Source organism: Harpia harpyja, chromosome 19, assembly GCF_026419915.1.
Source record: "Harpia harpyja isolate bHarHar1 chromosome 19, bHarHar1 primary haplotype, whole genome shotgun sequence".
Classification (NCBI taxonomy): Eukaryota; Metazoa; Chordata; class Aves; order Accipitriformes; family Accipitridae; genus Harpia; species Harpia harpyja.
In genome coordinates, this window is record NC_068958.1 from 10,387,142 (window position 1) to 10,403,849 (window position 16,708).

Below are 16,708 nucleotides of genomic sequence, written 5' to 3' on the forward strand. Positions count from 1 at the left end.
TCCCCTGCCAGGGCCATCCCCATTCCCATCCCATCCCATCCCCATCCCATCCCTTGCCAGGGTCATCCCCGTTCCCGTTCCCGTTCCCTGCCAAGGGCCGCACCCCGGGATGGGGCAGGCCCTGGCCCCGGCCCCGCTCCGCCCGGGCTGCGCCCCACCAGGGGGTGCCCGCGCTGCATAAATTATGACAATGAGAGCCAGCCAGGGTGGCTCTGATAGGCCGCCCGCCGCGGGCTATGCAAATATAGAGGAGGGCGGGGTTTATGCTAACGGCTTCCCGGTCCCCTCTCGGCGGCGCGCGCGGATTGGCGGGAAGCGGCAGGAATGCTAATGAAGGCGCGGACCCCGCCCCCCGCCGCCGGCGGGCCGCGCTATTGTCCGGCGGGGCCGGGCCGGGAGGAGGCGGCGGCGGCGGCGGCGGCGGCCGGGGCTGGGCCGGGGCCGGGGCCGGGGCCGGGGCCGGGGCCGGGGCCGCCGTGCGGAGCCGCCCAGCGCCGGGCGAGGAGGGGCCGGCCGGGCCCCCCCTGCAGGTGAGCAGCCGCGGGGCAGCTGTTGCATGCGCGGGGCGGGGGGTGCTGCTCCAGCGGTGCCCCCGGGCCAGATGTGCTCCCCCTCCCCAGCTGTGCCCCGGGGGGGGGGCGGTGCTCAGGGAGCGGGGACGGCGCTGCGCGGCGCGGCTGCTCCCGGCGAGCCGCCTGCTGCAGCTGGAGGGGAGGAGAGGGCCCCGGGGGCACCGGGGCGGGGGCACAGCTGGAGGCACAGCTGGGGGCACAGCTGGGGGCCCGCGGGGCTGGCCCCATCCGGGGGGCCGCATCCAGCACCCCCTTCTCCCCCGGCTCTGCCGAGCCCGGCTTTGGCAGGGCAGGCTCACAGCTGGGAGCCAGTTGGGGTCCCTGGGCGGATGGGGGGGGCAAACCCCCGGCCCCACCGGGGTCCCTTCGGCCGAGGAGATGCGCCGGGAGGATGCGGGACAGGCTGCTGCGCCGCTTCTTGCCAACACGTGTCCTGCCCACGCCACCCCACGCCATCAGAGCTTTCGTGGCCCTGGGGAAACTTGTCATAACTTTTCTTATTCCCGTGCTTCCTCCCCACCCGGGGCCGAATCTGCCGCCCGGCTTGTGCACGGGTGGTGTGGCCGGAGGATTTCGGGAGGGTTTCATCAGGCTGGCGTGGCCGGGGCCGCAAAGGACGGCACGAAGCCAACCCCGGAGGTTGCAGGACGCGAGGCCATGCCGCTGCCTCCTCCGAGGAAGTTGCAAGGGCTGCCTTCAACTTCAGTTCCTTGTTTTATTTAAAGGGCGGCTGCGAGCGCACTTGGTTCCTTAAAGTCAGGTTGTGGGTGCCAGCCGGGTGTCGCGGGTTTCCCTTGCTCTGCAGCACCCTTTCGAAACGGTCCAGGCGGAGATGTTTTAAGGACTCTCCGGAGAGCGTAGTGGTCGACGCACTGTTTACCCAAATCCAGCCCTTTGCTGCTTAACCCCACCACATGCTCCCGGCTGCTGGAGACCGGCTGCCCTCCCGTGTCCCCTGCCACCTCCCCCTTACCCTGCGCTAATAAGGGATCTCTCTGCCACCGGCTCTGCCGCAGCGGCAGCTCTCTCCAGACGGGGATTAAGGCCGCCCTTCGCAGGCATTATGGCCATTGGCAGCCCCCAGCTCACCCCGGCTCCCGCAGGTACGTTGGGGTTTGTCCCCGGGGTGTACACCCGCAGCTTTCCTGGCAGGCCCTGGGGACGATGCTGTCCCCAGGGAGGACAGGGCCCTGTGTCGGGGACAGGAAGGTTCGTGTGCCGGGGAGGAGGTAGGAAAGCGGCCGTGGGAGCAGCTCCCGTCCCGCTGTAGGGCTTCGCTTCAGTGCAAGTGACGGAGAGATGGCGTTTCCATGGGGTTTCGGTGCCTCTCCATGGGGATGTGCCAGCAAGGGGGAGCTGGGGGGGACATGGCCCCTCCAGGCAGGGGAACTGGGGGGACTTAGGGGCTTTAGAGCGATGGTGTAGTAACAGGCGTGTGTGCTTTCAGAGGACGAGGAGGGTTTGTCAGACTCTTCCTCACTGTGATGGTTTCTGCCTTGTTTTAATGGGAAATAGTGCAAACTAAAAAAGCAGCGTTTCTGCTTCTCTGCCTTCTTTCATGCTCATAAAACAGGACTCTGTGGGCTTAAAAAAAAGAGTTTATAAACCAGGAATTCCTCCCTCCTGGAGTGCAGACACCCCTTGCCAAGTTTCAGCCTGAGACTGTTCTTCTGGCCTCCTTCAACACCCCCCCCAAAAGATGCTTTGGGTGGCAGTGCTGATGTGCCGCTCCTGCTAGGGGCTCGGACAAAAAGGCGAGCTGAGGAGGGGAAGGGGAATGCGGGGAGGCTGCGAGAGACCCACGCTCCCAAAAACCAGCCCTCCCCAGCCCTTCCCTGCAGGTCTCCAGGACCAGTCGTCAGCCCCTGCTTGCTTTTAACCTCTCTTTTTAGACACTCAAGCAGAAAAAATGTGTATTTTTATGCAGTGCATGCAGGAGCAGTACCCCCCCTGCAGAGCCCTGGGTTGCAGAGGTTTTTAGCCAAAAAAACCTGCGGTCAGAGGTTCCTGGCTGCAGGCAGGGCTGCTGGCATTGCCTGCTTGCCATCTTGGGGTGCTGGGGTGTAGATCCCTTGGGGGATGTGGGTGCCGGGCACCTCTGGGAGATTGGGTGCTCTCTGGAACTGAGTTTGGGTTTGGACCTGGTGGTTTAGGAAAATAAAATATCCATCCCTCACCCGGGAGGGGGGTTAAAGCCGCCCCTGTGTCCCAGCTGGGCACATTTGTGGGGGTTTAACCCCCCTCCCGGGCGAGGGATGGATATTTTATTTTGGGGCCCAGGGAGGGTTATTCCCCATCACTCGTGGGACATCGCCGTCATGCCACAGGGATGGGGGTGGGGGGGTCAGAGCCCCCCCCAGCCCACCTGCTCTGCCCAGGGTTGACAAAGCAGTGAAGGCAAAGTGACAGCAGCCCTGTCGCCCCCCCGCCATGTCACCGAGCAAGCCCTGGGGCCGGGGATGCGGCGGCGTCTCCTCCGCTGTCACCACTGATAAAACCAGGAGCAGTGACAGGGCCATGCGCTGCTCGGTGTTGGCCTTGACTGCACTGCTGTTGCTCTGCTTCACACGTGCAATGAGTTGGGCAGTCTCAGCCTTGAGCCTCCATCTGTCCCCTGGGGGTTTGCAGGGCCGGGAGCAGGACAGGGACAGGATCGCTGTGGCGGAGGGTGAAGCTGCCTGTGGAGTGGATCAGAGATTAGGAGCTGAGGGCAGGGCCAGGCAGAGGCAACCCCTCCTGCCTGCTGGCCAGGCAGAGACCTGGCAGTACTCATCACTGCCCTGAGCATCGCCTCCCTCCTCCGAGCACCTCCACCCCCGAGGCACAATTTGGGACAGCCCTGGCTGAGAGGTGGAGGGCAGGAGAGGAGCGGAGGGTCTCAGGCAGAGCAGAGTTCAGGGGTACAAGACATTTTCTAGCTGAGGCTTCTAAATTTCTTTTTAGCTCTTTCTCTGATTACCCTGTTGCAAAATCCCAGCTTTCAAAGAGCAAGATTAAAAAACAAAATACACACACACACACACTTGGGCTTGTTTGCATTTGCTTTGTGGTTCCTGAGTACGTAGCCACATCATTTTTCAAGCTTTTCTGTGTTACCATAACAGCAAGCAACTCACTTAAAGGGGAAAAAATCCAAGATTCTTCTCTCTTACCACCATGACCATTGGTGGAGGGACTTTCTGGGAAAGCAAGAAATGTGGCTGGATTTGCAAGCAGATCCTGCAGACTGTGGCTGCTGCGGGCAGTGCAGCCGGGGGGGCTGCTGCTCAGAAATGGGGTGACAGCTGATGGTGTATGGGTTAGGCATGATCCAAGCTCCAGCCTGCCAAAACCGGGTAGGACACATTTTAACCCTCTTTGCCCCAAGACAACAGGACCCACGGTCTCCTTTCACCCCCCCCTTGCCCGCTGGGCTGGTGTTTGGGGCTCCTCACCTCTTGGGGGTGCTGCAGGGCTCAAGGCGGGTCAGGGGGCACTTTGGTGTGCCACTTCTCCAGGCCAGGATGTGGGCAAACGCTCAGGGCTGGAAACATACCAGCTCAGAGAGGGGCTGAAGCCAAAATCGCTCTTTAGCTGCACTGAGCAGCCGCAGAGCCTGAAGCATCCCATGGGCAACCCCATCCTCCCTGGTGGCTGCACCCCAGAGGCAGGAGAAGCTGTGGAGCATCTCCAGGTGCAGAAAGTGGAGTTGCCCAGCAAGTGTACAGGGAAAAACCTCCCGCAAGCTCCCTGGGAGGTTTACAAGACCCTAAGGGATGCTTTGGGGTTTGCTCCCTGCCCGTAAAGCCCCAAGGATGCAGGCAGGACTGGAGGCGCGCTGCTGGTGCAAGGACAATGCCCGAGGACCTTGATGCCGGGTGGCACCAGAAAATAACCCCCAAAACCCCATTAACAGCAGGATTTAAGCCAGGGAATTTGCAGATCTGAGACTTCGGAGTGGGTTACAGGACTTTTCCCAGAGCATGTGGGTGCCATAGCTTTGTTGCTCATCACCACCATCCCCAAGCCAGCAGCACCCTGAAATCACCACAGCACCCTCCAGCTAAATACACCCACCCCAGGGACCGTGCTGTGGTTTCGTTAGCAGCCGGGAGCTCGTGCAAGCTCTCCTCCGCGTGCCACTAATTACACAGTAACGAGCTGAATTAATTGCCTGCCTGCAAGTGTGCCAGGATGCGCCCTGATGTCTGGTTATGGCCGCAGCGTCCCTGGGGCTGTGAGCAGCATCTCAGGATGGGGGCCAGGCAGACCCCCCCTTGGAAATCCAGGATATGGGCAAAGCCCATTTCCAAGGGGGCATCTGCCTAGCCAAATTTTGGGGCTGTATGGCTGAATTTTGGGGTTGCTTGGCCTCCTGAAAGACCCTCATCCTGATTTCTTTTGGAAGCTGCAGCTGCTGATGGTCCCAGGGATCCTCCCCCCTCCCCCGCCATTTTGCTTCAGCATTTCACTCTGAATGGAATGAAAAAATAAAGTTTTTGATGAAAAGTGACGTGGGAGGAGGTTACAGACCCTGCCGCGCAGGGCGTGATGGGGTTAAAAAATTTGCGGCCGCCTGCAAACTTGCAGGAAGCACCCGAGCATCGTTTCCTACTTCTGCAAAAGCCCAGCAGGAAGGTTTTGGGGTTCTCGGAGGGATGCTGCTTTGGGGACCCCCAATGGGGTCGTGGTGATGGGGATGTCCCGGCAATGCTGGCACGGGGTGAGTGTACCTGGCATGGGGTCAGTTGCTCCTCCATGCTCTGGCATTGGGTTGGGGATTCTGCGGGGTGACCACTGGTGATGCCGGCACAGTGCTCGGTACCAGCCACTGGCACGTGGGCAGCTGCCGCCTCCAGCACCCCATGGCCAAAATTGGGTTGCAGGGGGCTCAAATCTAGCCGAGGGGCTGTTGCCGGGAAAACCCTGTGGCCTTTCTTGCTACCCGCCCAGCGGTTGGGTTTTTGGCATCCGGCATCTCTAGAGCTGCTGCTGCGGCTCTGGGAACCCTGGCACACCGAGGAGTGGGGCGAGGGCGAGCTCCTGCTTTTAGGTCATTCGTGGAGCGAGTGTGCCAGGCCTCTGCTGTGATCCCTCTTGCTGTCAGCCCTCCAGAGCCGGAGGGGCCTCGGGGTGCTCCTGCCTCCCCTGGCACTGTCCTGCGCTGTGGTGGCACCGCTGACGGTCCCCAGGCTGTGGCTGCTCGGCCAGGGTGATGTGTGGCGGGTGCCAGCATGGGCAGGGTGTCCCCCAATGCCCACCCCGCAGGGGGAAAAGCCTTTTGGGGTGGCCCTGGGGGGCTCCATCCCCATGGGGAGCTCTGGGGACCATCATGGCCATGGGAGAAGCGTCAGCTCTGGCTTCATGCAGGGTGGGGGGCTGGCCCGAGAGTGTCACCCCCTGTCACGGGAGGTTGCTCTTGTCCCCAAGGTCTGGGGGACAGGGGAAGCCCTGGCAGCGGGGGGAACGCCTCAAACAGAGCCCACTGTGTCCTGCTGAGCATTCCTCCCTCTCCCTCAGCCCCCGCCAGGATGCAGTGGCGATGATGTGACCTACATTCGTGGCGAGGAGGTCCCCAGCCTGCTGCCGCCGCTGGGCCATGAAGCGGCACAAGTGACGGGGACGCCGTGCCCGCGGGCCATGGCCAGCCCGGCACCATGGCTGCGCTGGACACAAACAGAGCTGACGCGCTGGGAGGGAGAGGAGGAGGAGGAGGAGGAGGAGGAGGAGGAAGACGACTTTGAAAGGCGGATGGACAAGGATGGGGTCATCGGCCTGGGGGAGGATGCCGGGAGCCCACCGTGGGGTGAGTTGTCCCCTCCCCGCTGCCCAAAGACCCTCACTGGGGGGTCCCGGGTGTCCCAGGAGCTGCTGGAGCCGAGGGGGGCTGCGAGGGGACCGGGGGGCACCGGCTGGCTGGCAGCAGCCCACGGTGCTGGTGTTTTGCAGGCGACGGCGAGGACCTGGAGGAGAGGTCCCCGGCGGAGGAGGGTCGCTGGCACCCGCGGCGGGACCTGGCGGAGGAGGATGAAGAGCGGGGCAGCTCCAGGGGGGACGAGGAGCCCTGGGGGGCAGAGAGTGACGGGGAGCCCTACCCCGAGCTCTCCTATGAGGGCCGGTGGGGCTCAGGATCCAGCGGCAGCCCCGCGGCGTCGCGGGATGGCCGGGCTCTCTGCCAGCCCCGCGGCTGCAGCACGGACGGTGGTGACACCTCAGGGCTATCGGACGCCAGCCCTGACCCCACCACCCCATCCCGCCGGCACCGGGGCTGGGGCATGGCCGGGGACGCCGGCGGGGGGCACGGGCAGGGCTGGACCCCGAGCCGGAGCTGCCTGCTGCCCCTCTGCACCGATGACCTCTGCGATGCCACCAGCATCGAGCCCATCCCCGAGCCCCAGCCAGCTAGGACGGGGCTGCCGGCCCCTGGCACCGCTGGCTTGGCACCCACCGGGGAGCCCTGGGGCACTGGCACCCCCCCCCGCACCCCAGCTGCACGACAGGTCCCAGGTGCCCAAGAAAGCAACACCCACGGTGCTGCCCCCCAAACCCGGCCGGCCGTCGCGGTCCCTGAGCCCCCGTCGGCGGCACGCGGGCGGCAAGGAGGCGAGGGATCCCTCGGGAGCGGGCACCGGCACGGCCGAGGGCACCCAGTACGGCCGAGGGCGGCTCAACCACCCCCTGCCCGACCTCTCCAAGGTGGAGGCACGGGTGAAGTTCGACCAGAGCTACCGGCCGCCGCGGGGCCGAGCCCTGCCCGCCCACCCCAGGGCCCCGGGCGGCCCCATCGGCTTCAAGTCCCCGGCCGAAATCGTCCGGGAGGTGCTGCTGAGCAGCGGGGAGGGGGTCCCCCCGCAGCCCCCCACCACCGCCGGGTTGCCGCAGGAGTTCAGGTCCCCCAGGCAAGCCACCGAGCTGGTGCAACAGCTCCAGGTAACATCCAGCTCCCCCAGTTCAGCCAGAGAGGCCTTACTGGGAGGGTCTCTAGGGTGGGGGGACCAGGCAGTGCAGGTGAGATGGAGATGTCACCAGTGCCATGAGCCGGCCCTGTGTCACCGATGGGGGTATTGGTGCTGGTCACCTCTTCCCAGTCCTGCATGAGGGCTGGTGAGGAGGGAAGGACCAGGCAGGGATGTGGGCAGCACTCAGGGCTGGAGGCAGGGAGGCTTCTGTCCCCCCCAGGACGCTTGTACACCCCCCCCAGTGCTCTTTACCCCCAGGGTGCTTGTCCCCTGCGATGCCCTCCTGTCCCCTGGGAGGAGAGGGCGGCTCTCCCCCATGCAGAGGAACGGGGGCCACATCTGCACTAGAGGGGCCGGGTGCTTTGGGGGGTGGGTTTCTGCACCCCAGGGTGTCCCCCACCCATGGGAGCCCCCCCCAGCCCTGTCATCCCCACACAGGGATGCCTCCCTCCATGTTGCATCCCCCTTTGCCACCCACCCCTCGGGCATCCTCCGAGCCCCCATCCCCGTGCCGGGTGCCGTCACCCACTGAGTGTCCCCTCCCCGCAGGACGACTACCACAAGCTGCTGACGAAGTACGCCGAGGCCGAGAACACCATCGACCAGCTGCGCCTGGGTGCCAGGGTGGGTGCCAGGGCAGGGATGGCTGCGGGGGGGCAGGAGGGGGGACTCCCGGCTCTGCTTCCCCCTCCCTGGGGTTATTCGGGGTCTCTTCCTCCCCCGGCCCCCCCCGGGCTCTTCCTCCTCCCGGGGAGCTGCGGTTGAGCAAGCCCAGCCCGGGGAGCGGGGGTCGAGGCCACCGCAGAGCCCGCAGCAAAACCGGGGGTCGCTTTCCCCCCCCTCCCGCCTGGCAGGCTCCCCTCCGCGCCAGGGAGGTGGCTGAGCTGAAACGGCCCCGAAATGGCGGGGGCGGCTGCAGGGCACGTCGCTGAGACGGCAGGGCAGCGGGCGGAAGCGCGTCCCCGTGTCACCCTCGCCGCCTCCCGCCCCGCACCGCTGCGCGGGTGGGGAAACTGAGGCAGGGCTGGCGCCCGGCTGTGCCCCCCGCCCACGCCGTGCCCCCGCCTTCGCCCCTGCCTGCCTGCTGTCCCCACGGGGGACCCGAGGGGCACGTCGGGTGGGCAATGCCAGGGTTGGGGTGCAGGGTGGGTACCCAAACCCCCTCTCGCTGCCCCCAGGTGAGCCTGTACGCCGACCCGCCACGGCCCAGCCGCAGCCTCACCGTGGGCACCGTGGGCACCGGCTGCCGGGTGATGGCCCTCAGCATCCCGCAGGCCAGGACGGCGGCTTTCAGCACGACCCCGGCCCCGGCCCCGCCGGCCTCGCTGGGTGGAGGTGGGTTGAACCGTGGTTTCCCCGTCCTGCTCATCGCCCTCCTGCTCTGGTTTTGGGGGGGGGCTGTTGAGCCGAGACCCCCCCATACCCATGGCTTCCCCACGGTGGGGTGGGGGGACCGGTGCATCACCTCGTCCTCGTGTTTTCTCGCAGCTCCAGCTCCGGGACCATCAGACAGGGAGGGATCACCCCAACCTCCTTCCCCCCCTCCACCCGGGGGGGGCTGCCCCACCTGCCCGGGGCCGTGCCGCTGCCCGGGCACCCAGCTGACGCGGACGCTGGCGGGCCAGACCCACAAGCTGCAGGCCCAGGCAAGCTCCGGGGGGGGGGCTGCAGCGGGGAGTGGGGGGCTGCAGCGGGGGGGGGCTGCAGCGGGGCTCAGCCCTTTCTCTCCCGGCCAGGTGGAATCCTTCGAAGGCTGGATCCGGGCTGGGAGCCCCGCGCCCCGGGAGCAGCTCCAGGTGCGTCAGCCCCGTCCCGGCACCCCACCCCGGGGGTGCGCGGCGGGGCCGGGGGGGCGGCGGGGACCAGGGGCCGAGCCGGCAGACTCGGACGTCGCCGCCGTTGTGCCGCAGAGGTTTAGAAAGCTGAGGGATGCGCAGGATGCGCTGGAGCGGGCGTACCTGCGAGCCCGGCAGCAGCACCCGGGGGCCTCGGGGGAGTTTGATGCCGACCGGTAAGTGCTTGACCCCCACCGCCCTCTCCCCACCGGCAAAGCCCCAGGGACCCGCGCGGCCGGCCCCCCAGTGCCGCCGGGTTCGGTGTCTCCCCGACACTGATGGTTGCTGTCTTGCAGCGAGGTGGAAGGGGAGATTTTCCGCCTGGGGCTGCACTTGGAGGAGCTGAAGGAGCGGCTGGAGCCTGGGGCCAGGCGGCAGCTCCCCCCGCAATGCCCGAACCAGCCCCGCTCCCCTCCAGCCCCTTCCCCAGCGCCGGCCGCCTGCTCCCCGCGCCCCAAGGTGAGCTGGGCAAGGCTTCAGGGGGAGCGGACAGGGCTGGGGGGTGCAAAGAAGGATGCTGGGGTGGGGGTCGTGCTTCTCTGACCCCCTTTTGCTGTGCCCTGCAGAGCCCTGCACTGATGGAGGGTCCCCGGGGGACAGCAGGGGACGGCGAGGTGGTGACGGGGGGGTTGCCCCGGCCCCTCTGGCACAAGCAGCTCCGAGTGGAGGAGGATTTCGGTGACCTGCTGGAGCAGTGCGTGCCCTCGCAGTGGGGCGGGGGGGGATGCGGGCAGGGAGCGGCTCCCCAAAACCACCAACTCCTGCCTGCGGTCCCCCCCAGGTACAAGCACTTCAAGTCCTTGCCGGAGTCGCTGAGCCTGGAGCAGCTGAGTCTGGCAGAGACTGGGTCCCAAGAGGAGGCAGATGGACCTGCAGCAGGGGACGGTGGCCCCAGCAAGGTCTCCTGCAGGACACGGTCACTAGACGAGGAGGTCGACCTCGAGACCTCCCCCTTGTAAGTGTTGTGGGAGGACAAGTGCCCCATGCTGGGCGAGTGGGAGGTTTTATGTCAGGTCTCAGGTTTTACATCACTGACATTGATAGGCTTCAGAGTTAACTGCCTCCATGGGAGAGCTGGCTGCACTAGGGCATTTCCCCACATCTGGGGTTGCTCTACCCCATTGCTCATGCTCCATCCTCTCCCTGCAGGCACCCCACGGAGAGGAGAGCTGCACCGCTGCCCCCCAGGGAGCCTCCATGGCCAGGGAGGACACGGGGCCACCTGTCCCCTGCCACCGCTGAGGAGCCACCGGCCACAGCCAAGCCCCCCCTGGGGCTCCCCGAGCCACCACGGGTGCTCCTGTCCCGCCGCAGCAGCAGGGCGGGCAGCGCTGTCGCCCAGCACCAGCCCCGCAAGGTGAGTACCCTGGGACTGCAGGCCCCATCTGCCAGCACCCCCAGACCCTGCTGGGGGCTGCTGGGGGTGCTTGGCACCAATCCTGCTCTCCTCGATGCATCTGCAGGAGCACCGCATTGTGTCACCGGAGACGGACAGCGGCTTTGTGGGCTCGGAGGCCAGCAGGGTGTCACCCCCCGTGCACACCCTTGAGCACCAGCCTCCCGGCACCGGGTATGGCTCAGGGTCCCTGCCCTCACCCCAGTGTGGGGATTCGGGGACACAGGCTGTTGGCTCTGTCTGGGGGGATTTGGGGCACTGAAGGGGAGCAGGGATGGGGGGAGAGGCAGCGAGGACGTAGGGAGCAGGGAGGGGTTGCCAGGGTGGGATGGAGATGTGCAGGGTGGCCCATGGCTGGGGCATGAGCCATGGCGGCTGCCTGCATGACCCGTCCCGTCCCCAGGACCCCTGGCTTGCTGGGACCCTCCATCCCCATCCCTGCAACCCTCTGTCCTCCACGGAAGAGAGAGGCGATCCCGCTTCCCTCCGAGACGGCGCTGATGGGCATCTACCCCGTGGGCGGGCAGGGTGGCACGGGGGGGCCCCACCTGCCCCCCAGCACCCCCTCGCAGGGCAGCTCCCCCCCGCTCTGGGCCGAGAGCGCGGGCAGCGAGGCAGGACCCGACGGTGACGGCAGTGAGTAGGCAGCATTTCAGGGAGGGATGTGTCCCCCGGGGAGAGAGATTTGGGGGGGCCCTGGCTCTGCGGGTGGAAGAGGGTCTGGTTTACGGTGTTACCCCAAGTCCCTTGGTGTGCTGGCCTGGGGGTGCCTTCTGCCTGCTGGTTCTGCTCCCCCAGGTCTCTCCTGGGAGGGGGCAGCCCCACGTCCCACGCTGCCAACCTCGGCTCACTGTGCCCCCCCCTCTCCAGCTCACACGGACTCGGAGGCAGAAGGCAGGAGTTGCGCCAGCGCCAGCGGCCACCCCTCCAGCATGGCCAGGGGCCCGGCCAGCCCCCCGCCATCCCCCGAAACACCGTCCCCCACCCCGCTGTCCCCTGACCTGCCATCCCTCGACCCGGCACGCTGCGACCTGCTGGGCTCCCGTCTGGAGCGTGAGTGAGTGTCTATGTACCCCCCAAACCAGGCCAACGCCCCCCAGGTGGCACAGGGACCCTGCCAAGCAAAGTTCCCAAAGGCACCGGCATCTTCTGCTGGGCAGCAGCAGGTTTTCCCTTCTTGGAGAGCCAGGACCTAGCTGGGGCTGAGTCCTCCAAACTCGTGACATGTGTGGGCTGGCTGAGAGAAGCCCCAGGCTGGGTTTTGGGGAGCATGATAGCATGAGCTACTGAGTCCTGGCCGGTGGGGATGGGGTCAGGCACGGGGTCCGGGTAGGACGGGACTGCTCCCACCCCAGGGCACCCAGGAGCAGCCAGGACTGTTGGGAGCCTTGCTGTACTGCAGGCGCCCCTCACCGTGGCATCTGTCCTGCGGCAGCCAGGCCATCCGGGCGCTGCGGGACGAGGTGTGGCGCCTGCAGCGGAGGCTGGAGGAGAGCCTGCGCCGCTCCCGCAACTATCCCGAGGGAAAAGCCGCCCCGGCCAGGAGGCAGCTGGTGGCCAGCGGACCATCGTCCCCCAAGGACGCAGCACCCTCGGGGTAGGTGGCAGGAGGGAGCTGGGGGGCGGTGGGGGGGTGGTTGGGGGCGGCACTGTGTCCCACGGGCCCGGGGACACCCCCAGCCCGTCCCATTTCTGCTGCAACTGGGGAGAGGTTGGGCTCGGGAAGGGGACCGGCAGCCTGGCTGTGCAGGGTGGTGGGTCGGGGGGATGCCTGAGGGGACACTGAGGGGTCTGGGTGGTGACAGCAGCACCGTCCCCTCCGCAGGGAGCCAAGCCCCCCGCTGCGGGGCAGGGTGGCCCCTGGGGTCGCACTGACGAAGAGACGGAGGTCGGCATCGCTGCCGCGGGACGGGCCAGAGCTGGACCTCAGTAAGTGGGACCCCGCTGGGGTTGGGACAGTGGGGACAGTGGGGACACGCTCCTCCCTGCATGCCATTTCCCCTTCCCCAAACGGAGTGGGGTGCTGGTGGGGCTGTGGGACCACGGGGACCGGGCAGGTCCTGGTGGGCCCGTGGGACCCAGCAGCGCTCAGCCCAGGGCCAGATCCTGCAGACCTGGGGTCGGACCCACTGGATCCCACCCCGCTTCCCTCTCCTCCACCGCAGCCTCCGAGTCGGACCCCTCACCCGCTGGGCCCCGGGCCACCCCCTCCCCACAGAAGAGCCCTGGGAGCACCCCGGGTGTCGTGACATTTCGGGGACAGTACACAGGTGCGTGCCAGCAGCGGTCGGTGCCAGGGGCTGAGGACGGCTGCCCCCGCGTTGGGGTTCCCGGCCGCGCTCACGCTGGGTTTTGGCAGGGACGCGGGTACCAGGCAGGGATGCCACGGGCCACCGCAGCACCCCGAGAAGAGCCGGGCACCCCGGGGTGCCCCCGGTGCCACGGGAGCAGGACATCATCAGGTGAGTGACCCCGGGAGCAGCCCCCAGCCCCTTCTGGGCTTCACAAACGGAGCTGCTAATGAATTTAATTCATTAACTAGAGGCTTGGGGAGGGGGGAGATATGAGCCCACGCCCCGCAGCCTGGGGTCACCCCAGTGCCCCTCGGCTGGACCCCCCTGCCCTGGGGTGCCCTTCTCGCTGCCGGCTGCAGCCGCCGGTGTCCCCGGAGCAGTGGGAATGTGTCCCCAGCCCCGTCCTTTAGCTAAAGGTTAACTTGGCCCATTCCCGGGTAACGGCGCAGAGCTGGGCTCTGCTGCGTCCTGTGCCTGCCTGGAACGGAGCTGGATGCATGCAGAATGCTTTGCAGACCCCCCATTTTGCAGACCCTCCCCCATTTTGAAGAGCCCCCCCTTTGCGGCCCCCCACCCCGTCCTTGCAGGGAAAGGCCTTCACCTCCTGTCCCAGCCGCTCCCCCAAACCGCTCTGCTTTTTCCAAACCGCCCTTGCTTGGTCTGTGCGGGGATGTTCCCAGACACGCTCACTCTTCTCTCCATAGCTGGATTCGGGGCGGGTGATGCCGCGATACAGCCCCAGCACAGCACTCCGAGGAGAACACGCTGCCCGGCTTGCCGAGCACCCATGGGTCCCCCCACGCCCGGCAGCAGGGACGGAGCCACGCACGGTGGGTGACGGATGGCACGTGCTTGGCATGGCTCATCCCTGCATGGGGGCTGGGGCGGGGGGACGGGAAACAGCCCTCAGACCCCTGGCACAGTGCTGGCACACTGCTTGGGGACAGAAGTGACAGCCAGCGGTGCCACCACCCGCTCCCCGCGGGCATGGCTGTTCCCGCTGTGGCACGGGTGGGCTCACCTGGGGCTGCCGCTCGCTGCACCCCCACAGGGACATCTAACCCCCTTGGGGACATCTAACCACCTTCCTCCCCGCAGCAGAGCATGGCCCCAGTGGCACGTCCCCCCCAGGCTCCCGCGTTGGTCCCCGAGCCGAGAAACCGGAGCAGCCTGGACTTTGGTACTTGGCCAGCCCTGGTGCCACCGCTGCCATCGGCTGCCTTGCACCCGTCCCCCTTGTGCCTTACGTTCCCTCCATGCTGTAAGGATGCTCTGCCTTGGGGGGGACCGGGGGGGAGGTCAGCATCTCCTGGGGGAGGAGGGTGAACCCGGGAGGGGCTGTGCCCACCCCAGGGACCTGCTGGTTTGCCCACGGAGCCCAGGCACCTGGGTGGCAGCTGGCTGGGAGCGGGGTCTGCGTGGGGGTGGGCGTAGGGAGATGGGTGCTGGGGGTTGGAGATGGATGAGGTGGGGGAGAGGGGTGAAAACCAAGGCAGAGTGGAGGCACAGAGCCCCGGGGCGGGGGGGCACAGCCTACGGGGCAAAGCCGAGCCCGTGTCCCCTTCTTCTTCCCAGCTACTGCTCCCCAGCGGTACCTACCTCAGCCCCAGCCATGGCCGGGGTCCCCCTCCAACACGCTGCGGGGCACCGGCGGGCAGAGCATCCCCCCAGGCCACGTGCTGCCGGCCACCACCGCTGCCTGACCCTGGACCTGGATGAGTTGGAGGAGCTGAACCGGTCACTGAGCCGGGCCGTGGAGGCTGCCCAGAGTGTGAGGCTCACCACCACCCGCATGAGCCGGGCGCTAGCCACTGAGCTGAGCCGAGCACGGGACCTGCGGGGCTCCTGCCTCTTCTGAGGGTCCTGCCGGCCCCTGCCAAACCCTCCCTGCCCTCGCAGGGGGCAGCAGGAGGAGGAAGATGGTACCCCCATCAGCATCCCTTGACTGGATGCTCCCTGCCAGATCTGGGGGCACCGGGGCTGGAGGCATCTCCATGGCGTCCTGCACCGGCTCCCATCCCGCTTGCCCTAGACCTCCTGCATCGCTTGTCCATCTGTCTGTCCATTTTCAGGACCACCCAAGGTGCAGGAGCGGGGCAAGACGTGGGCAGAAGTCTCCCTAGACCTGCATCATCCCGTGGCACCCCGGGCTGCGAGCCCAGCCCCGGCAGGAGGGCACCGTCCCCTGGGACCAACGGGGTGGCCCTGTGTCCCCCAAGGCAGACGCCACCCGGAGCCGAGCACTTCTGGGGACGCTCTGACTTTGTGTAGGTCCTACTGCAACACAGGTCGAGCCCCCGTTGGCAGCTGTGTTTACCTCCCTGCCTGTGAGGGCAGAAGTACCCGCAATTCCCTACTCAACCCCTTTCCCAGCCTTTAGGCATCGTCTGGGAGCTCCGTGCCCCCCTCCGCCCTCTGCTCTGCCCTTGGACTTCAACCGAGCCAGGTCCTCCCTGGAAAAGCTCTTCTTTTTGTCATTTTATGTGAATTTTTTTTCTCCGAGGTAGCTAGTAAGCAGCTAAATCACTCTTTTAGGGATGATTGATATACAATGTGTGTGTGTATGTATATATATGTATCTATATAGAGGTACATATATATGTTCTGGTTTTAATTTCCAGTATAATCCTTAGGGCATTCGTGAGGTTTTTTTGGCCGTCCCTGGGTGTGGCCACCCACAGTGTTATCTGGGCAGAAAAAAAGAAGTATTTGGGGTTTTCCTTGGGATTCCCAGGGGATCTGGGCTGGTAGAGGAAAAATTGCCCCGTGAGACCGAGACAGGGGCAGGATCTGGCCCTGAGGGGGTCTGCGGAGCCCCCGTCCCTCCAGGCTGGTTTTGTAATCTGTTAATGCCTATTTTTTAGCGAAATGGATGTGGTCGGAGCAGCCCTCAGAGAGGGCACAGTGCCTTGGAGGTGGGTGCTCCGCACCCTACAAACCCTGGGGGGGACCCTCCAGCTGCACCCACCAGCACCCATGCAGAACCTGCACCCTGTGCCCCCGGGATGGGTCCAGCCAACCCCCCCCCCCTCCATCCCTGAGCATCTCAGCCTGCAGTGCCCCCGGCTGTGTTTATGTGTAGGACCTACCTGAAGTGCCCGTGTCAAATTTATTTATTTTTGAATTTTTTTTGCTGTACAAAGACCCATGTTTTTTGGGGGCGAAATCACTAATGCCCCCTGTGAGTTACTCAGGTCTAGAGCCTCCCCAAGCGCTTGCAAAACCACTGAGCCCGGATCCTGCAACCAGCCGGGGGGGGCCAGGGAGGGGCTGCCCCTGATGCTGCCCTTTGGGGGGAGAGGGGTGGGTTGGGGGCATGCAGGGGGGATTTTAAAGAGGATTTCTGTGTCTCTGGTTGCATCTGCTTGTACCTGTGTCCCAAGCGAGCCAACGGGCTAGGTCGCAGCCGCACTGGAAGCTGTGACCCCCCCAGCCCAGCTGGGGTGTGCGGGGAGCGTGCAGGGAGCACGCAGCTGTATTTAACTATCCCAAATGCAATAGCCAGGAGCAAAGATGAAGTTTTTTTCCGTATCTCCTATTTTGTAATGACCAGCAGAGCCATTTGGATGGTATTTTGTACTAAGATAATCACCTATTTTTGAACGAAATAAATGCGGTTGGTCGGCTTGTGGGTTTTTCTTCCTTTTCAAAGCCATTTCTCGGGTGAGTTTCA

At 65.6% G+C, this 16,708-nt stretch overlaps 1 protein-coding gene across 1 annotated transcript; it reads left to right on the forward strand.

The window, feature by feature from the left end:
• Positions 1 to 421: 421 nt before the first annotated feature.
• Positions 422 to 16,660, forward strand: AKNA (AT-hook transcription factor). Its single transcript, XM_052814634.1, is given in 22 exon segments — positions 422 to 530; positions 6,082 to 6,357; positions 6,501 to 6,916; positions 6,918 to 7,481; positions 8,060 to 8,134; positions 8,689 to 8,845; positions 8,999 to 9,156; positions 9,247 to 9,306; positions 9,421 to 9,521; positions 9,642 to 9,804; positions 9,912 to 10,039; positions 10,127 to 10,300; positions 10,495 to 10,702; positions 10,809 to 10,915; positions 11,145 to 11,377; positions 11,612 to 11,798; positions 12,177 to 12,338; positions 12,567 to 12,670; positions 12,907 to 13,203; positions 13,740 to 13,865; positions 14,134 to 14,296; positions 14,611 to 16,660. Coding segments are annotated over 21 exon segments (4,032 nt in total). The 5' UTR covers positions 422 to 530; positions 6,082 to 6,191; the 3' UTR covers positions 14,894 to 16,660.
• The last annotated feature ends 48 nt before the right edge of the window (positions 16,661 to 16,708 follow it).